This window comes from Oncorhynchus nerka, linkage group LG28 (genome assembly GCF_034236695.1).
Source record: "Oncorhynchus nerka isolate Pitt River linkage group LG28, Oner_Uvic_2.0, whole genome shotgun sequence".
NCBI classification, from domain to species: Eukaryota; Metazoa; Chordata; class Actinopteri; order Salmoniformes; family Salmonidae; genus Oncorhynchus; species Oncorhynchus nerka.
In genome coordinates, this window is record NC_088423.1 from 60,167,757 (window position 1) to 60,188,539 (window position 20,783).

Consider the following 20,783-nt stretch of genomic DNA (forward strand, 5'->3'; position numbering starts at 1 on the left):
GACCACTACTTTCTCAATTTCCACATGATTAATTACAAGATTAGTCGAGGTTTAGGGGTTAGTGAATTATTTTTCCCAAATACAACGCTTTCAGTTTTTTAAATATTTAGGACAAACTTATATATTCCCTTCTGAAACCAACTGCAGCTCTTTGTTTAATGTTACAGTCATTTAAATCTCTGTAGTAGCTGACATGTATATCAGGGGGTGTAAAGCCATAATACATCAGTTTTACCAGCAGCAGACTATGATCGATAATGTCAAAAGCCACACTGAAGCCTAACAAAACAGCCCCACAATATTTGTATAATCAATTTCTCTCAGCCAATCATTAGTCATTTGTTCTTGTTGAATGTCCTTCCCTATAAGCGTAAGTCTGGTAATTCCCCAATGGCAATTCCCCCAAAAATATCAAAATATGACATTTTACAGTCAAAATCGCTGATTTACACCTATGTAAAGGCTAATGGATAATCATCAAAGCCACTGTATTTTCCCATTGGTCACAAATATGACCATTAAGATATTTTCATATACCACGAGCATCATGGATTCAATCTATTGAAAATTAGAGCGCATATGTAAACTACACCCTTTAAACATTATGTTTGAAGCTGTTGAATACAGACTTCTGGTGCCAAATGCATCGCTAAAAGTACACCTTGGAGATTTATGCTTGTGGTCTTGTGACCATTTTGAGAAATCATATGAAACTTCTCTGAACCATATTAGACACCTTGGCAATGCATAATATATGACTTATTTGTTGATAAGGAAAACTTTAACTTCTGTAGAACCTGTTAAGTACAAAAAAGAATCCCTATTGTGACTGATGGGATTCAATCAGTTGCCAAAATGCTGTTTTATCGAGGTAATTTCCTTAGTAGGAAAATTGTGTGAGAAGTCGAAGAAGTCGAAGCTCGAAGAGGTCGAAGCTTGTGGGAGAAGTAGAAGCTCGGGGATGATAGACGAGCTTCCCACTAGTTGGAGGGGTTTCAAGTGGATTTTTCCCAGTCGTATGTGATAAATACCACCTTCCCACTTGTATATGAATACAGTTTAAGCATTAATTGGCTGCTGAATATGAGGTCTTTCTCTTGATTGGTTGATCCCACCCTACTGTTCCATATCCTCTAACACTTAACCCACTGACCCACCTCCTTTTCGTGCAACTTGTTTCCTATTTCCAATTTAGTCCTCATCCTGCAAGGCCATGAAGACATGGTTCTGGAGGAGGTGGACCCGGATTGGGAGGAGAAGGAGAACAAAGTGGCTCAGGGAGCGGCCCTGCCTCAGGCCTTACCCTCACTCATACCCCAGGTCAGAGGCATAATCAGATACAGCCTTGCTGGTAGTCAGTAGATTACCGTGCTTGAATGGACAAAAGTGGCAATAGCTTCAAAGCTGACCAGAAAGTCACCAACATGATGTGACAGAAACAAAACTGTTCCATTTTCCTAATGGAAATTCCATTGAGCTTAATAATGTCCTTTATCTGAAGCTGCAATAGCCGTACTCTCTGTGTGTACTGTATTTCTCTTGTTGCAGCAGGTTCTGGAAATGCAACAAGAAGCAGAAGATGCAGAGACACAGACAGAGAGATGGACTCCCCTCATAGAGAGCATAAAGAAAGAGGCAGAGGAGGCTGCTATGGTGAAAGTGGAGGAGAAGTAATAAAAGACTCCATCTGTTTTCCTCTTCCTCCTATTCTCTATGTAATTTCTCTCTCTGTCTCACACTCACTTTTTTTTACAATCTCGTATTTTTTCCCCCCAGAGATCTGTCTCCCTTTGTCTGTACGAGTGATTGAATTGGGATTGGCCGTTGTGTTCATCAATGCCTTTTGGCTCTGTGTGATTGTCCAATGTATTGACCCCTGCCCACTCACCTGGTCTCCAGGCTGCAGCAGCAGTTAAAAGAAGCACGGATGGCTGAGGAGGTGGCCAGACAGGCGGCTGAGATGGCAGTTAGACAACTAGAGGAGGAGCAGGCTGCCAGTGCCCAGAGGGCCACAGACTCACAGCAAGAGACTGATGGAGAGCAGTACGTCCCCCCCCCCCCTCCCACACACACATACACACACAGAAACACATACACACACATGCATGTTTGCATACAAACACATACATATACACACAGACACATACACACACATCTACTCACACACACATACACGTACACACACACACACAAACATACGCACAAACACACACCCATAGGTGAATGAACGTCCATCCCCTACCATCTCAATGCACATGTGAGTGTGCTGGAGTGTGTGTTGCTGAGCTGGTTCGTGCTGAGCCAATGAAGTGAGGATCACTGGGTTGTGATAAAAACGCAATGTACGGCTGAGAGCTGCACTTAGTGCCGTCGTGCAGCGGCTTGCTCTCACACACATGCAAACCCATACACACACCAGGACATGTCATCGCCAATGAGACGACCCTTAATAATCATCCTGCTCACTGTCTGTTTTGCAAAGACTGCCCAATATCCAGGAGGAAGAGAACGAGGAAGACCCTGAGTAAGTCCCACTCCTACTCCCTGTTACCCTTCCACGCTTCTATCCGCAGCAGAGTAGATGAATGTTGCCCTTAACCACTTCTCTCTTGTGTCAAACATTAAAATGCCACCCTAATGGTTAAGATTACAGTCAGGGGTCGTCTAATCTGATCTGAAATCTGTAGTTAGGGGCAGCCTCTATCTCAAGCATGTTAACATCTCACATCCAAACCTTTGACCCCATCCTCTTCCCTCTACAGTTTGACTCATTAACCAGATGTTTGATAGGATACGGAGCTTGAGATTTCTAAGACTGCTGCACAGTAGCCTACATACATTCTGGAGGGCTGAGGGGCTCTGTTTGTCTGCTGTTTGTCTGCTCTTCGTGATATGGATGCAGCCGTTCAAATTACAGGGGTGACTGGAGTTTCAAGGCACCCTCAATAAGCGGATTAAGCCCTAAAATGATCAATATTGGTTTTGCCCACTATTTGAGGAGCACTATTGAAAACTGATGTGTAAAATCGAGCTCTGTACATGTTTAAAACTACGGTTTATGACTGTCTAACTGTCTGAGACTGTCTGAAGCTCTGTTTGTCCCCTTCTGCACACCGTCCAGGTTGCAGATGCTTCAGGCGGAGAGCGACGGGAGCATGGACATTGAGAGTCCCGAAGAGAATAAGATAACAGAGGACAATAAGATATCTATTCAGATTCATTTCAATGAAGACAAAAGGGTTGCATCTGAGGAGAATATAGTAACAGAGCAGGTTACGGTATTTGAGAAAATAGTTCCAAAAACTGGAGATAATATGACTACACAGGATAGTACGATATCTGAGACTAAAATAATAGAGTTTACAATCACTGAGGAAATGAAGAACCTTGAACAGAATACGGCCCTAGTGGCGTGTAAGATATCAAAAGAGAGTCATTTCCACGAAGACACAAAAGTTGTTCCCGAAGAGAATATAATTACTGACGATAAGATATCTGAGGAGACAAAAGTAACAGAGGAAAATGAAAATCCGGACAAGGCTAAAGTATCTGCGGTTACAGACGCTGAGAAAGTCAAGATCATTGAACAGAATATGACCACACAAGACAATAAGATATCTAAGGAGAAAAATGTACACGAAAACAAAAAAGTTGCTGCTGATGAGAATGTAGTCACTGAAGAGAATATACCTATGGTAACAGTCAATGAGGTCATCAGGAATGTTGAACAGAATACAACCGCAGTGGAGGATATAGTCATAGGAGAGGAGATATCTGAGACAGAAGTAACAGAGGAAAATAAAAGTCCTGACGATAACAAAATACCAGAGGTTACAGATGAGGTTATTGAGGTCATTGAGGAAATAATTCAGAACGCTGGAGAAAATACAACTAAACAGGAAAATAAGATGTCAGAGGAGACAAAAGGTACAGTGGAATATAAAAGACCTGACAAGAAAAAGACAAAGGTTACTGCCGTTGAGAAAATTAAGATTGAAGAGAGCATCCTAACACCGGATATCAAGATACCTGAGGGAAAGCATGTAAATATGGACAAGACATCTTCTGATAGGAATATAGCGGTTGGAGAGATGGCCGTTGGAGAGACGATATCTGCGGAGACTAAAGGAGCAGAGGAAAATGAAAGTTCTGAGGAAAATAAGATTCCAACGGTTACAGACGAGATTACCGTCGTTGAGGAAATGAAGACTGATGAAGGCATTACGACCACGCAGGATAATAAGATATCTATAGACAATAAAATAACAGAAGAGGTGACAGTCATTGTGAAAATTAAAATGAATGAACAGAATACTATGCGGGAAATATCCAATGAGAAAACAATCGATGAAGCCAGAAAAGTTGCAGAGGAGAAAATAGTAACTGTAGAGAATAAGATATCTCGGGCGAATAGATGTCCTGGGAAGAATAAGATAGCAGAAGTTTCAGTCATTATTACAATCACTGAAGACAGTCAAATATCAGAGGAGAAAACGGTCAACCAAGACATAAATGTTGCTGAGGACAATATTGTCGTTGAGGACCACATTGACGCTTTGGAGCTTACAGAGGACAATAAGATCACTGAGTAAGCTGAATCCTTACCCGATAGAGGCTTATTCCCGCTTTGGAATGTGCTGAGAAGTTGTGCTTTGATGCCATAGAAACTAGGCTACGCATTCCTCATGGTACCCAATGTCACAGATGTACAGCTTTAATGCTTTGCGCCTTTTACCTAACCAGTTGAAGGTCGGGCTAAGGTGTAACTTGATTTTTCTTAAACTATGGGGACAAAGGGGTTGGTGTCAACTTTGAAACTTGCTCAATGGAGCATGATTGGGACAACAGGTACAAGACCTGTACGAAAAATTAAATTACATTTTCTGTCTCGAAGGACCATGAAAACAAAAACTCAACCAGCGTCATCTATACTGAACAAAAATATAAACGCGACATGAAACAATTTCAACCATTTTCCTGATTTACAGTTCATAGAAGGAAATCAGTCAATTGAAATAAATATATTAGGCCCTAAACTATGGATTTCACTTGATTGAGCAGGGGTGAAGCCATGGGTGGGCCTGGTCCAGGTCCAGCCAATTATAATGCGTTTTTCCACACAAGAGGGATTTATATTACAGACATAAATACTGCTGACTGCATGCTCTCTCAAAACTTGAGACAGCTGCGTGACAAAACTATACATTTTAGGCCTTTTATTGTCCCCAGCACAAGATGTACCTTGGTAATGATCAAGCTGTTTAATCAGCTTCTTGATATGCCACACCTGTCAGGTGGATGGATAATCTTGGCAAAGGAGAAATGATCACTAACAGGGATGTAAACAAATTTGTGCACAACATTTGAGAGAAATCAGCTTTTTGTGGAACATTTCTGAGATCTTTTACTTCAGCTCATGAAACATGGGACCAACACTTTACATGTTGCGTTTATATTTTTGTTCAGTATATATGGACAGTGTTTGGGCACAAACTTGTAAAGCTGAACAATGTTAAGATTTATGGTAACACATATTGTTAACAGATTATTCATTGGTCACATCTTATTTGGCATATTAACTCTGCATGGATTCAAAGCCGACATTCCATGCTGCGCTTTCTCCCCAGCTTGAGTGCTGATAGAGTTGGTAAACGATAGCATTTGAATGTCTAATTCCTAAACCTTCTCATGGTCAAATCGTCCAGGTTGAAACTGCTTCACGAGAGCGACGAGAGCATGGAGAATAAAAGTCCAGAGAAAAATAAAGCCATAGAGGTTACTGTCGTTGAGAATATTCTGAGCGTTGAAGACAATACTCTGATGGATATTGTAGTTGCTGAAGACAATGAGATATCTGAAGACAACAAAGCTAAAGCTGTGGAGCCTAAAGTGGAAAATAAGATCACCGAGTAAGCCAAATCATTTAGCAGGTAGAGGCTTATTCCTGCTTTGTTTTTAACACCAAGGCTACTCACTGCGTCATGGCATTCCCATGCGGCTAAGCGGTTTGCTGTCCCCACATACGCTCAGCTTTGTGGCTTTTACTGAAACCAAAAGGCCAAAGAGGGATTTATTTATTCTGTGGAGTTTAAGATGACTATTTTGAGTGTTCAGAGGTAACGTCCATCCCCAGTCATGCTAGGTGGTAGATTCTTCCTTGGGAATTATCTCACGCATAGTAGAATAAACACAGAGATATGAAGCTGAGGAGGTGAAGACTTAGTAATGAAAGGCTATGTTATGATATCATACAGTGCCTTCAGAAAATATTCATACCCCTTGACTTTTCCCACATTTTGTTGTGGTACAGCCTGAATTCGAAATTGATTAAATGTTTTTTTTTTCTCTCCCATCTACAAACAATAACCTATAATAACAAAGTGAAAATGTGTTTTTAGACATTTTTGCACATTTATTGAAAATGAAGTACAGAAATATCTAATTTACTTAAGTATTCACACCCCTGAGTCAATACATGTCAGAATCACCTTTGGCAGCTGTGAGTCATTCTGAGTAAGTCTCCAAGATATTGTGCAACCTGGATTGTACAATATTTGCACATTATTATTTTTTAAATTCTTCAAGTTCAGTCAAGTTGGTTGATGATCATTGCAAGACAGCCATTTTCAAGTCTTGTCATAGATCTTCAAATCAAATGAAATTGTATTTGGTACATGCGCCGAATACAACAGGTGTAGACGTTACAGTGAAATGCTTACTTTACAAGCCCTTAACCAATAATGCAGTTTTAAGAAAATAAATTTAAAAAATATATATATATAATAATTAAAGAGCAGCAGTAAAATAACAATAGGGAGGCTATATACAGGGGGGTACCGGTACAGAGTCAATGTGCAGGGGCACCGGTTAGTTGAGGTAATTGAGGTAATATGTACATGTAGGTAGAGTTATTAAAGTAACTATGCATAGATAATAACAGGGAATAGCAGCAGCGTAAAAGAGGGGGCGGGGGGGCAATGCAAATAGTCTGGGTAGCCATTTGATAAGATGTTCAGGAGTCTTATGGCTTGGTGTAGAGGCTGTTTAGAAGCCTCTTGGACCTAGACTTGGCGCCCGGGTACCTCTTGCCGTGCGGTAGCAGAGAGAACAGTCTATGACTATGGTGGCTGGAGTGTTTGACAATTTCTAGGGCCTTCCTCTGACACCGCCTAGTATAGAGATCCTGGATGGCAGGAAGCTTGGCCCCAGTGATGTACTGGGCCATACGCACTACCTTCTGTAGTGCCTTGCGGTCGGAGGCCGAGCAGTTGCCATACCGGGCAGTGATGCAACCCGCAGGATGCTCTCGATGTTGCAGCTGTAGAACCTTTTGAGGATCTGAGGACCCATGCCAAGTCAGTCTTTTCAGTCTCCTGAGAGGGAATAGGTTTTGTCGTGCCCTCTTCACAACTGTCTTGGTGTGCTTGGACCATGTTAGATTGTTGGTGATGTGTACACCAAGCTCTCAACCTGCTCCACTACAGCCCCGTCGATGAGAATGGGGGTGTGCTTTGTCCTCTTTTTCCTTTAGTCCACAATCATCTCCTTTGTCTTGATCACGTTGAGGGAGAGGTTGTTGTCCTTGCACCACACGGTCAGGCCTCTGACCTCCTATAGGCTGTCTCATCGTTGTCGGTGATCAGGCCTACCGCTACAATGTCATCAGCAAACCTTTCAAGTCGAATTAAGGCAAAACCGTAACTAGGCCACTCAGGAACTTTCAATGTCGTCTTGGTAAGCAACTCCAATGTATATTTGGCCTTGTGTTTTAGTTTATTGTCCTGCTGAAAGGTGGATTTGTTGGAAAACAGACTGAACATGGTTTTCCTCTAGGATTGTGCCTGTGCTTAGCTCTGTTCTGTTTTTTATATATATATATATATATATATAACTCTCTAGTCCTTGCCAATGACAAGCATACCCATAACATGATGCAGCCACCACCATGCTTGAAAATATTAAGGAACGCATCTGAAGTCAGTAACGCTGATGTGCCAAGCCCAAACTATTTGGGCTACAAACTAATATGACCTCACGTGCTCTATTTTGCTCTACGAAGTGTCTCTGGACTCGTCTGAAGGTAACCTATACAAATTAATGGAAGTATGGAGATAGTTTTGTGCCAACCAAAATAAGCTGTTAAATATGTATTCAAAAAAACTTGAATATTTCCTGAGCTTTCCTGACACTTCAAAACCGTATCACTTATGATTAAAAACAATGTCATATATGAATGTGTTTTTCAATGCGTTTCTATGGGCTACGGTAGTAATGGCCAAATTCTATATATTATCAAATAATTTGTCAAATATATATATATATATATATATATATATAATGGGGTCCTAAGATTAAAAATATTTTCCATGTGTTAGCTTAGTAGAAATGTTTTACAAATGTTTTACTCCTGAACTTATTTAGGCTTGCCATAACAAAGGGGTTGAATACTTATTGTTGCAAGATATTTCCGCTTTTCATTTTTTATTAATTTGTAAACATTTCAAAAACATTTCCACATTGACATTATGGGGTATCGTGTTTAGGCCAGTGCCACCAAATCTCATTTGAATTCATTTTCAATTCAGGCTGTAACACAATTTTTTTTTTTTTTTTTTTTTTTGGGGGGTCAAGGGGTGTGAATACTTTCTGAAGGCACTGTACAACATTGATCACGCTCTTACAGCTATCACTTGGAGGTTGAGCAATGAATTCACTAAGCAGCTTTAGTGCTATCTGCTGTTCAGTCTTTGGAGACTGTAGAATGCTAAAGCAACAGTCCATAGGCCTAACAACAGTGCTTTGTGCCGAGCTTGAGAGCTGATAGTAATGGTGAGAAAAGATCTTATTCAGTTTGACATGTCTCTTGTATTGCCTTGTGCCGCCAATTCCTCATTGAATCAGAGTGGACCTGAAAAGGTAGGTTCTAAAAACCAAATTTAGACCCTTAAGAATGACTTAGTCTCCAGATACTGTATTGTCATTGGCGGGCCGGCGGCGAGGCTATGTAATGACTAGTCTGCGATATGTTTAACTTAGTCTTCTTTTTTTTTTTTTCATTCTACACAAAACAATTGCTTCATTCATTAAAAAAACAAAACATAGTTGAGATCTAACCCGATGTCAAACAGACAGAAGCCAATTCAAAGACAACATCTAAGTCGATCCCTCTCCCCAGTATCCATCCTCACAGTCCCGAATGACAAATGTTATCTTGATAATTCAATGCCGCTGTGGCAACATTGTCCGAAATCCTCCCATTCATACCCGTCTGATCTGGTTGTCGATGGTTGTCCTGATGATTTATGCCCTGTGATTGTCAGGGCAGTAATAGTTCACATCAAGTGCCAAAGTTTTTCCTCCAAACCAACCAATCCGGTTATCAGAAATCAGACAAAACTCCAGGATTATTTGTTGTGAGGGTGAGATCACACACTGTATTTTACAATGTGTTTGCCACAGTTAAGAGGCAAACAGTCACGGAAGAAGGAGACCACATAGGCTTTAGAGAACAATATTCAGAGAGATTTCCCCCCCAATAGGTTCTGAGTAAGTTGTGTAATAGAGAACAATTTGTCTACATTGTTGTTGAGATATGGCTGCATCTGTTTCAGTGACGGATATAAATTGTTTTCTTAGCAGTGGAGAATTCATTATCTGCAATTGCGAGACATTGCATCTTGACATCTTACTCTGTATGCCCAGAGTGCATATGCCTATGGTAACGCTGAGCTTTCTAGCAAGCAGCTCTAACGCCCTGGACCAGAGCTAGGTGGATGTGTGTTTGTCCTAATTATTTTCTCTGCTTCACATCCAGCACTAAGATTGAATTGATAGGTTCTCTCAGTGTTCAACGCTACTCCTATTGGCTATCACACAGTAAAGCTGCACTGATCGGACCACACTCCCTCTCCAGGTGCCTGATGGATGTGTGTCCAGCCGAGGGGTTGTCCGAGGTTGAGGCAGAGGCGGGGTCAGTCGAACCAAGCCCCCCAGTGTCTACCCCCAGAGAGGCCTCCCCAGAACCAGAGCCGCAAAATAAACAGTCTCCCACAGCGACAGAGGCCCCGGCAGTGACCGAACAGCCAGAACCAGCCGACCAGAAGACTCCACCCACTGCCGCAACTCAGGTAGGGAACATTTTAACAGCCAACGGATATCCTTGTTATTACACTGTAGTTTCATGGGTGTTACTAACGCTATTACTATGGAGAATGTTTTTTATGTTCACTGCTCTCATTACAGGAAGAGGAAAGTGCCGACGAAGCAGGGTGTGAAGGTGAGTCTTCCTGCTTCATGTAATAAGAGGATATTCATCAATGCTGAACAGCAGTGTATATAGTAAAGTATGTGGACACCTGCTCATCAAACATCTCATTCCAGAATTATGGGGATTATTATGGAGTTGGTCTCCCCTTTGCTGCTATAACAGCCTCCATTGAGACTTTCCACAAGATGTTTGAAAATTGCTGCAGCGACCACAAGAGCATTAGTGAGGTCGGGCACTGATGTTGGGCGATTAGGCATGGCTCGCAGTCGGCGTTCTAATTCACCCCAAATGTGTTCGATTAGGTTGAGGTCATTTCTGTATGGACCTCGCTTTGTGCACGGGGGCATTGTCATGCTGAAACAGGAAAGAGCCTTCCCCAAACTGTTGCCACAAAGTTGGAAGCACAAAATTGTCTAGAATGTCATTGTATGCTGTAGCGTTAAGATTTCCCTTCACTGGAACTAAGGGGCTTAGCCCGAACCATGAAAAACCGCCCAAAACCATTATTCCTCCCCACCAAACTTTACAGTTGGCACTATGCATTGGGGCAGGTAGCGTTCTCCTGCCAGATGGTGAAATGTGATTCATCACTCCAGAGAACGCATTTCCAATGCTACAGAGTCCAATGGCGGTAAGCTTTACACCACTCCAGCCCACACTTGGCATTGCACATGGTGATCTTAGGCTTGTGTGTACGGCTACTCGGCCATGGAAACCCATTTGATGAAGCTCCCGATGAACAGTTCTTGTGCTGACGTTGCTTCCAGAGGCAGTTTGGAACTCGGTAGTGAGTGTTGCAACCGAGGACAGACGATTTTTACTCTTCAGCACTCAAATGTCCCATTCTGTGAGCTTGTGTTGCCTACCACTTCACAGCTGAGCCGTTGTTGCTCCGAGACGTTTCCACTTCACAATAGTTGACAGTTGACCAGGGCAGCTCTAGTAGGTCAGAAATCTGACAAACTGACTTGTTGGAAATGTGGCATCCTATTGTATGATGGTGCCACGTTGAAGGTCACTGAGCTCTTCAGTAAGGCTATTCTACTGCCAATGTTTGTCTATGGAGGTTGCATGGCTGTGTGTTTGATTCTATTCACCTGTCAGCAACAGGTATGGCTGAAATAGTCGAATCAACTAATTTGAAGGGGTGTACACATACTTTGTATATATATATATATATTGTATATGACAGCACAATTACCAGACATTAAAACTACTACTACTAACTACTACTCTAACATTTTCGATCTTAACATGACTTCCTGTTTTGCTCAATTGTATTGATCTGATTGGCTGTCTGACCATGTCGCCGCCCAGTGCCCTCCAATTGCTCTCCAATCAGGAGCCTGCTTGTGCATATCCCCCACGCCTGCCAGTGCCTCGACAATCTCACCAAGTTGCTACGCGACAACAACCTGAACCCTCCTAAACTGTCCATGCTCGCCCTGCCAGAAGAGTTAACCCTGCTAAAACATGAGATGTCCGAGCTACCCAAGCAGGCGCGACAGTACTGCCAAATGATACTCAATCGCCTCAACAGACTTAACCCAAATGCCGTGTCCCAAACCCAACCCCAGGAAGATGTCTCCAAGGAGTAACACTCCCTTCCCCTGTCCCAACGCCTGCCCCTCCCTGCAGACCTGGAGTTAGATTCAGAAAACTAGTGTCAAATTAGATCAACCGTCTCCTCAGAGCACTAAGTCAAGTTTCACCTATCCTGAGACCTCCCAACCCCATCCTGACCCCATCCTGACCCCTTGACCACCGCCCTCCAAATCTCTGCCATCATGCTCTCTACCGTGCACCCTGCTTCATCTCGAAGAGCAGCAGCCATCCACCCACTGCTCAGGTGAACCGAACCCTCTAGGGTGAAATGTCCTGTGCCGTGCTGTTCTGTGTTGTGCAATGCCGTGTCGTGTTGTGCCATGTCGTGCTGTGTTGTGTCGTTCTGTTCTTTCACATCAATGACAATAGCCTCTTTATTTTTTACTTTTTTCTACATTGTAGAATAATAGTGAAGACATCTAAACTATGAAATAACAAATATGGGATCATGTAGCAACCAAAAAAGTGCCAAACAAATCAAAAAACGCTCCACATTTGAGACTCTTCAAAGTATCCACCCCCTGCCTCGATGACAGCCCCGGACACACTTGGCACTCTCCCAACCAGCCTCAGGAAGAAGTCACCTGTTAATTCACATTAGCCTCTTTACTGTTGTACTGAAGTTATCCCTGGGCTAAGCAAACCCCATGGGTTCTAGAGTGTTTTCGTCGTCATACAAAAGTTCTAGAACGCTTACAAGTGTTGTTTCTAGAATTTTTATCTGATAGTTCTGGTTTGTTGGTAGGTATCAACAGAACTCTCTTGAGTGAATTTTCTAGAGTTATAGAAAGCAGTTCCTCGTGTTCTTCAGGGAGCGTTGGAAAGGACAGAGGAGGGAATGTGCTGCCAGTGGTTAAAGTGGAGGATGTGGACAGAGACGTAGGGATGAGAGGGGGTCGCAACATCCCCCAGATCATCACCTCCCAGGATCCCCTGTCCATCTCTCTGACCGTGTCTCCCCCCCCCGGGACCAAGCGCAGGTAAACTGACTATACACTCTGCTGCTTCAAAAGCCTGTCTGATGATTATAGTAGCTGCACAGACTTGCTCTATGGTGATTTGCCTAGGATGACAGACAAACATTTAATTTACTAGCCATATTGCCTTAATATCACTCTCTCTTTTTCTCACACATTCAGCAAAGCTGTGGCTGCAGAGTAAGTTGTGGCAGCTTTGTTTATGCAGTTTATCCTACCCTTGTCTCTTTGTCTCCTATTGCCTAACCTTGTATCGCCTTTCCTTTAGTGGCTCGCTCCTCCCGGTAGAAGAGAGAAGTGCTGAAGAGGATGATGTTTTTGGTGTTGATGACTTGGAGATGCAGACCGGCCTCCTGACTGTGGAAGATGGGTGAGTGATGCCACACAGGCAAATGCACAAGACGCATGCAAAACCAGTGGAGGCTGCTGAGCGGAGGACAGCTCTTAACAATGGCTGGAACAGAGTTAATGGAATGGCATCAACCATTTGGAAACCACGTGTTTTATGTATTTGATACCACTCAACCTATTCTGCTCCAGCCCGTCCTCCCCAATTAAGAAGCCACCAACCTGTTGTACACTTGCATGCATGGTACACTTGCACACACTCACTCACTCACTGATGATGTCGTATCCTGCAGGGATCGTCCAGCATCAGCGGCCAGCTATGGCAGTGTGATTGTCCAAGAGAGAGTGACTACACTGGTCAAGCTGTTTAAGGCGAGGACGGTCCGCAAGAAGGAAAAACTGATGGACCCTGACGAATCTGAGGAAGACAGCCCTCAAACCTGTAGGTTACCACTAAGCATGACCTTTTACCTGTGACCCTGACCCTTGACCTTACAACAAGCAAAATACACAATTGCCAAATGATTTTCTAAAATGTACAAATGCATCCCTGACCCACATCCATTTTCACATAACCTATAACTTTTGACCTCTCAATCCCAGCCCCAGCCAAGGCGCCCCCTCCCCCTCCTCCTCCTCCCCCAGAAGATGACAAGGACATCTCAGCCCCAGTGGAGGAGGAAGAGGAGGAGGAGTACTGGGACTTCTATGGATACCCAATCAAAATCATCAAACTTCCCAAAATGCCCCCACTTCCTAGTTGGCTTCAAACCATAGTGGACTATCGTTTCCCTTCCAGCATCGACCCTTATACTGGTGAGCTATATACCAAAACATATTATACTTAAGCACTAAGGCCCGAGGTGGTGTGGTACTGTATATGGCTCATTTATTTTTTTATTTTTTTATTTCACCTTTATTTAACCAGGTAGGCTAGTTGAGAACAAGTTCTCAATTGTAACTGCGACCTGGCCAAGATAAAACATAGCAGTGTGAACAGACAACACAGAGTTACACATGGAGTAAACAATTAACAAGTCAATAACACAGTAGGGAAAAAAAGGGGAGTCTATATACATTGTGTGCAAAAGGCATGAGGAGGTAGGCGAATAATTACAATTTTGCAGATTAACACTGGAGTGATAAATGATCAGATGGACATGTACAGGTAGAGATATTGGTGTGCAAAAGAGCAGAAAAGTAAATAAATAAAAACAGTATGGGGATGAGGTAGGTGAAAATGGGTGGGCTATTTACCAATAGACTATGTACAGCTGCAGCGATCGGTTAGCTGCTCAGATAGCAGATGTTTGAAGTTGGTGAGGGAGATAAAAGTCTCCAACTTCAGCGATTTTTGCAATTCGTTCCAGTCACAGGCAGCAGAGTATTGGAGCGAAAGGCGGCCAAATGAGGTGTTGGCTTTAGGGATGATCAGTGAGATACACCTGCTGGAGAGCGTGCTACGGATGGGTGTTGCCATCGTGACCAGTGAACTGAGATAAGGCGGAGCTTTACCTAGCATGGACTTGTAGATGACCTGGAGCCAGTGGGTCTGGCGACGAATATGTAGCGAGGGCCAGCCGACTAGAGCATACAAGTCGCAGTGGTGGGTGGTATAAGGTGCTTTAGTGACAAAACGGATGGCACTGTGATAAACTGTATCCAGTTTGCTGAGTAGAGTGTTGGAAGCAATTTTGTAGATGACATCGCCAAAGTCGAGGATCGGTAGGATAGTCAGTTTTACTAGGGTAAGTTTGGTGGCGCGAGTGAAGGAGGCTTTGTTGCGGAATAGAAAGCCGACTCTTGATTTGATTTTCGATTGGAGATGTTTGATATGAGTCTGGAAGGAGAGTTTACAGTCTAGCCAGACACCTAGGTACTTATAGATGTCCACATATTCAAGGTCGGAACCATCCAGGGTGGTGATGCTGGTCAGGCGTGCGGGTGCAGGCAGCGAACGGTTCAAAAGCATGCATTTGGTTTTACTAGCGTTTAAGAGCAGTTGGAGGCCACGGAAGGAGTGTTGTATGGCATTGAAGCTTGTTTGGAGGTTAGATAGCACAGTGTCCAAGGACGGGCCGGAAGTATATAGAATGGTGTCGTCTGCATAGAGGTGGATCAGGGAATCGCCCGCAGCAAGAGCAACATCATTGATATATACAGAGAAAAGAGTCGCCCGAGAATTGAACCCTGTGGCACCCCCATAGAGACTGCCAGAGAACCGGAGAGCATGCCCTCCGATTTGACACACTGAACTCTGTCTGCAAAGTAATTGGTGAACCAGGCAAGGCAGTCATCTGAAAAACCAAGGCTACTGAGTCTGCCGATAAGAATATGGTGATTGACAGAGTCGAAAGCCTTGGCAAGGTCGATGAAGACAGCTGCACAGTACTGTCTTTTATCGATGGCGGTTATGATATCGTTCCACGGCTAAGAGCTGTTCTTATGCACGACGCAACGCAGAGTGCCTTGGTACACCCCTTAGCCATGGTATACTGGCCATAAACCACAAACCCCTGAGGTGCTTTACTGCTATTATAAACTGGTTATCAACATAATTATACAATAAACAAGTCATTTTGGGTCACACCCGTGGTATATTTAAGTGATATGGCCCTAGGGGGGTGTGGTATATTGCCAATATTCCACTTTTAAGGGCTGTTCTTAGGCCCGATGCAACGCGGTATTGCCTGCATACAGCCCTTAGCCGTGGTATATTAGCCATATGCTACAAACACCAGAACAGTAAACAAGTCATTTCTTGCCATACCCATGGTATACAATCTAATATACCACGGCTTTCAGCTAATCAGTATCCAGGACCAAAACTTTAGAATAGTGGATAATATCCCTCACCAATTTTACTACCACATACCCCTGTTCCAGTATACATTCCTATACAACACATAATGATACTTTACTGACATGACTTGCCTCGTTAAATAAAGGTTAAATAAAATACAAATAAAAATGACCAACTGGCTGATGAGTGCGCCTCTTACAGGCCCATCTCACTTCTGAATCTTGACAATAAAATATGAACTATCTTTACCAACCTGACCTTGGGCCCTGATACTAATGTAATGAAATCCTAATATACCTTTTAGCCCCCATTGAGTTTTTATATTCATGTTGTAGTTGACTCTGCTCTGCTCTGTCTGTGCCTCTCGTCTCCCTGTAGACCTAGTCTACGTGGTGTGGCTGTTCTTTGTGATGATGGCGTGGAACTGGAACGTGTGGCTGATCCCGGTGCGCTGGGCCTTCCCCTACCAGACTGCAGACAACATCTACTGGTGGCTGTTAATGGACTACACCTGTGACCTTATTTACATCACCGACATCCTGGTCTTTCAGCCCCGCCTGGAGTTTGTACGCGGAGGAGATATTGTGGTAAGGGGATCTGGATCCTCACATATACTGTAGGCAATCACATATGCACCATGCTTATACAGACAGGTACATACACACAAACAGGCCCTCACACAAACTGGCCCTCTATGGCAAGTAGTACTAGAAAATGTATGCCAACACAGACAATCATACACACAGATTCAGAAACACCTCTAAAACGCACATACATATACACATTTATAGATACAAGGAACTAAATGATGTTCTAATTTCTTCTCTTTTCTTGCAGTGTGACAAAAAGGACATGAGAGACAACTACATGACAACAGAACGATTCAAGGTGAGGCTGAAGCTACACTGTTTCTCCTTGTTGACTGGGCTAGTAGACAAGTAACTCTATATTTCTCAGATGGATGTGAGGAGTGTTGGTTTGTAAAGGAATTATTTGTCTTTCAGATGGATTGTGTCAGTATGTTCCCCATGGAGATATTTTACTACTTTACTGGCGTTAACTCCCTTCTCAGATTCCCCCGCCTACTGAAGGTACACACACACACACACACACACACACACACACACACACACACACACACACACACACAGACACACACACACACACACACACGTACATTCATTGGAGTGCTTAGACCTTAGTGATTAGTGATTGACGCCTCTCTTTCTCTGTTTCAGTACATGGCTTTCTTTGAGTTCAACGACCGTTTGGAAGCAGTCATGAAGAAAGCCTACATCTACAGGTCCCAGAGAGGGACACATAGAACACACTCTGACCATCAACCACACATACATACTCTACACAGGACATTAGCTCAAGACAAAACACTCAGCAGAGAAAACCCTACACAGACACACTCAACACGCAATACACATAATTAGCCAGCAGTGGATGCTGTAGCCCTTACTGAGCTCTAGTAACTTTTTGTCATTCCCCTCCTCTCTCTCTCTCCCTCTCAGAGTGATCCTGACCACTTCCTACCTGTTGTATTCTCTCCACATCAACGCTTGTCTGTTCTATTGGGGTTCTGACTACGAGGGGCTGGGGTCCACTAAGTGGGTCTACAATGGCAAAGGGAACAGGTGAGGAGAACACCGCTAAACTGTCAGAAAACGGCCGAAAAACCCTCACACCAACCACATTACCACAAAACATCCAGCTTTTTCCAAGTCCTCTTCTGCGGTCACCTTTAGAAATGTTCATTTATCCCAGACGTGTGTGCGTGTGTGTATTTGTCGGACATCTGTGTGTATACAGTGCCTCTGTCTGTGTGCCCAGTTATATCCGGTGTTACTACTTTGCTGTAAAGACCCTGATCACCATCGGTGGTCTCCCGGACCCAACCACCGTGTTTGAGATCACATTCCAGCTCGTCAACTATTTTGTTGGCGTCTTTGCTTTCTCCATCATGATTGGTCAGGTAGGTGCAGCGAAGACAATCCATGTTCATTGGGGCATGCCACAGCAAAACGTTTTCCAACAGAAAATAATGGCTCAGATTGATGGCTCAGATTGTACGTTCTTGTTTCTGAGCGTTTTGTTCCGTTTCACGCCTACTGAACATAAGGCTTGTTGTTCTGCTGTTGTTCCAGATGAGAGATGTGGTGGGGGCTGCCACAGCGGGTCAGAACTACTACCGGGCCTGTATGGACAACACCATCAAGTACATGACCTCCTACCACATCCCCACAGAGGTCCAGAACAGAGTCAAGACCTGGTACGACTACACCTGGAAAATACAGGGCATGCTGGGTGAGGAACGTTGGCTAAATGTTGTGAGAGTGCTACATGTCGAAATGTTTCGAAGATATTGTTTTCTGTTATTGGCCTATTTGCTCGCTCACCATCCCCCTAACTCTCTCCTTCTCTCTGCCCATCTGCCTCCCACCTTACCTTTTTCCCTCTTGCTGCCTCTTGGTCTCTCTCTCGCTCTACAGATGAGCAGGAGCTGTTGATCCAGCTGCCGGATAAGATGAGGATGGACATGGCTGTGGATGTTAACTACTCCATCGTGAGTAAAGTGGCCCTGTTCCAGGTAAGGGGAGGGAAAGAGTCCAGTGCAGCCCTCGTCTTTGTCAAATCTTCAATAATACATACTATACTCTCTCGCTCTCTCTTTCGTTCTCTTTTTTTTCTCTCCAATTGTACTAAACTCCCTCTTTCATGTCTCTCCATTCCCTGCCTCTATATCTGCCCCCCTCTCTCTCTCTCTCTCTCTCTTTCTTTCTTTCTTTCTCTCTCTCTCTCTATTCCAGGGCTGTGACAGACAGATGATCTTTGACATGTTGATGAGGCTCAAGTCTGTGGTCTACCTGCCTGGGGACTTTGTCTGTAAAAAGGTAGGCCAATGGAGTAATGCCCTCACCCTCCCATCACAGCTTTACCCCAAGCTTAGCCTAAATCACTTGCACATGGTCCATTCTCCCTCTGTAAACCGTACCTCTAATTGTACCTGTGTGCCTTTGCTATGATCTGATATAATGTGCTGTGTGTCCCATGTGGGCAGGGTGAGATCGGCAGGGAGATGTATATCATCAAGCAGGGGGAGGTTCAGGTGGTGGGAGGACCTGATTTGAAGACTGTGTTTGTGACAATCAGGGCCGGCTCTGTGTTTGGAGAAATCAGGTGAGAGCTCCCCCTTAATCACTGGTCCAAATCTTTTCCTCATATACAGTATCATGTATTGGAATATCTAAGGGCTGTACATTGTACACAATCCCAATGAACCTGTTTCAGTACTCATGCATGCGACAGTGTGCATGCTACGTCTCAAGCTTGCCTCTAGAATGTTTCTAAGCATTCATTTGGTGTTTGTTTGGCGTGTAACCCATATATGTCCTCCGATTGGACAGCTTGCTGGCAGGGGGCGGGGGGAACAGACGCACGGCCAATGTGATGGCTCACGGATTCGCGAACCTCTTCATCCTGGATAAGAGGGACCTCTCAGACATCCTGGTGCACTACCCCGAGTCCCAGAAACTCCTCCGCAAGAAGGCCAAGTGAGGGGGTGACCTCTCGAATCCAACGTTCCTACCTTTTCCAGTTCACCTATCCCTCTCTTCTTACCCAGGACACAGCCAAAAGGCCTGAGGGGGAAGGTCAAATGGATGGGCTGGGAAGTGGGATATGAGTCTCGGGGGAAGGGTGGATGGGGATGGTTAAGGTGCTCTCTCTTTCTCTCTCTTTACCATAGCCTCTATCTCTCCACTTCATCTCTTCCTCCATCTGTCACTATCTCCCTCTGTCTGTTCGTCCACTCTGTATCTCTATCTCTTTCCCTCTCTACTGTAATTCTCTCTCACTGATCATACGAGGAGTTTGAGCTCCTGATGAAGTATTATTGGTTTAAGTGAGAGGCAGGCAGAAGTTATGAGGGAATAATGTCTGGATAAACAGACAGTCTCATGACCTGCTCTAACTCATCCGTGGCATCAATTTACCTCGTAAGTGAGGACAGGGAGGTGCAAGTTAAAGTTAAACAATTTAAAGGCAATGCTACCAAATACTAATTGAGTGCATGTAAACTTCTGACCCACTGGGAATGTAATGAAAGAAATCAAATCTGAAAGAAATCATTCTCTCTACTATTATTCTGACATTTCACATTCTTAAAATAAAGTGGTGATCCTAACTGACCTAAGACAGGGAATTTTTACTCTGATTAAATGTCAGGAATTTTGAAAAACTGAGTTTAAATGTATTCGGCTAAGGTGTATGTAAACTTCCGACTTCAACTGTATACAGTGTATTAGTTCGCGTTTGTATGCCACATGTGTGCATGCCTAAATGTTTCAAGCACACAAAATGCATCAATGTACACAGTGTGTATGTATGCACAGTGAGACCATATCTAAAAGCTTTACCTCAGTCTGACGCACCTGACCACAACTTCTCCCTGCCTTCCTCCCTTTCCAGGAAAATGCTGACGAAGGATAAGAAGCCAGAGGAAAAGGCCGAGGTGAAGGAGACTGCCGAGGTGATCCCAGACAGGCCAGAGACCCCCAAGCTGTTCAAAGCAGCCCTGGTGATTACAGAGCAGGCAGGCATTAAGGGCACCTTCGCCAAGCTGAAAGAGGGCTACAAACCTGCCGAGACTGAGGTAAACAGCACACACATGCATTTACATGCACACACCTAGTGTCATACACACAACACACCTACCTCTGTGTCTGTCCCCAACTCTCCCTTCTAACACCCTCCCGCCTACTCTCTCTCTTTTTTG

The 20,783-nt window shown here is 43.8% G+C and overlaps 1 protein-coding gene across 12 annotated transcripts in view; it reads left to right on the top strand.

Moving 5' to 3' along the window:
- The window catches only part of cngb1a (cyclic nucleotide gated channel subunit beta 1a), an 84,786-nt gene that overhangs the window by 61,305 nt on the left and 2,698 nt on the right, over positions 1 to 20,783 (top strand). For 7 of the 12 annotated variants that reach the window (XM_029641120.2, XM_065012947.1, XM_065012946.1 and 4 more), the window contains 26 exons: positions 1,196 to 1,320; positions 1,549 to 1,670; positions 1,900 to 2,043; positions 2,483 to 2,524; positions 3,122 to 4,588; positions 5,706 to 5,909; positions 8,902 to 8,916; positions 9,914 to 10,127; positions 10,243 to 10,276; positions 12,684 to 12,852; positions 13,012 to 13,029; positions 13,118 to 13,219; positions 13,491 to 13,639; positions 13,801 to 14,013; positions 16,379 to 16,587; positions 16,838 to 16,888; positions 17,005 to 17,091; positions 17,239 to 17,303; positions 17,521 to 17,643; positions 17,840 to 17,981; positions 18,154 to 18,313; positions 18,499 to 18,596; positions 18,817 to 18,900; positions 19,068 to 19,186; positions 19,414 to 19,560; positions 20,477 to 20,660. In XM_029641120.2, the coding sequence (XP_029496980.2) occupies positions 1,196 to 1,320; positions 1,549 to 1,670; positions 1,900 to 2,043; positions 2,483 to 2,524; positions 3,122 to 4,588; positions 5,706 to 5,909; positions 8,902 to 8,916; positions 9,914 to 10,127; positions 10,243 to 10,276; positions 12,684 to 12,852; positions 13,012 to 13,029; positions 13,118 to 13,219; positions 13,491 to 13,639; positions 13,801 to 14,013; positions 16,379 to 16,587; positions 16,838 to 16,888; positions 17,005 to 17,091; positions 17,239 to 17,303; positions 17,521 to 17,643; positions 17,840 to 17,981; positions 18,154 to 18,313; positions 18,499 to 18,596; positions 18,817 to 18,900; positions 19,068 to 19,186; positions 19,414 to 19,560; positions 20,477 to 20,660 (4,487 nt within the window). The remainder of the gene's footprint in view (positions 1 to 1,195; positions 1,321 to 1,548; positions 1,671 to 1,899; positions 2,044 to 2,482; positions 2,525 to 3,121; positions 4,589 to 5,705; positions 5,910 to 8,901; positions 8,917 to 9,913; positions 10,128 to 10,242; positions 10,277 to 12,683; positions 12,853 to 13,011; positions 13,030 to 13,117; positions 13,220 to 13,490; positions 13,640 to 13,800; positions 14,014 to 16,378; positions 16,588 to 16,837; positions 16,889 to 17,004; positions 17,092 to 17,238; positions 17,304 to 17,520; positions 17,644 to 17,839; positions 17,982 to 18,153; positions 18,314 to 18,498; positions 18,597 to 18,816; positions 18,901 to 19,067; positions 19,187 to 19,413; positions 19,561 to 20,476; positions 20,661 to 20,783) is intronic. The other 5 variants (XM_029641121.2, XM_029641123.2, XM_029641129.2 and 2 more) reach the window with 5 other exon arrangements.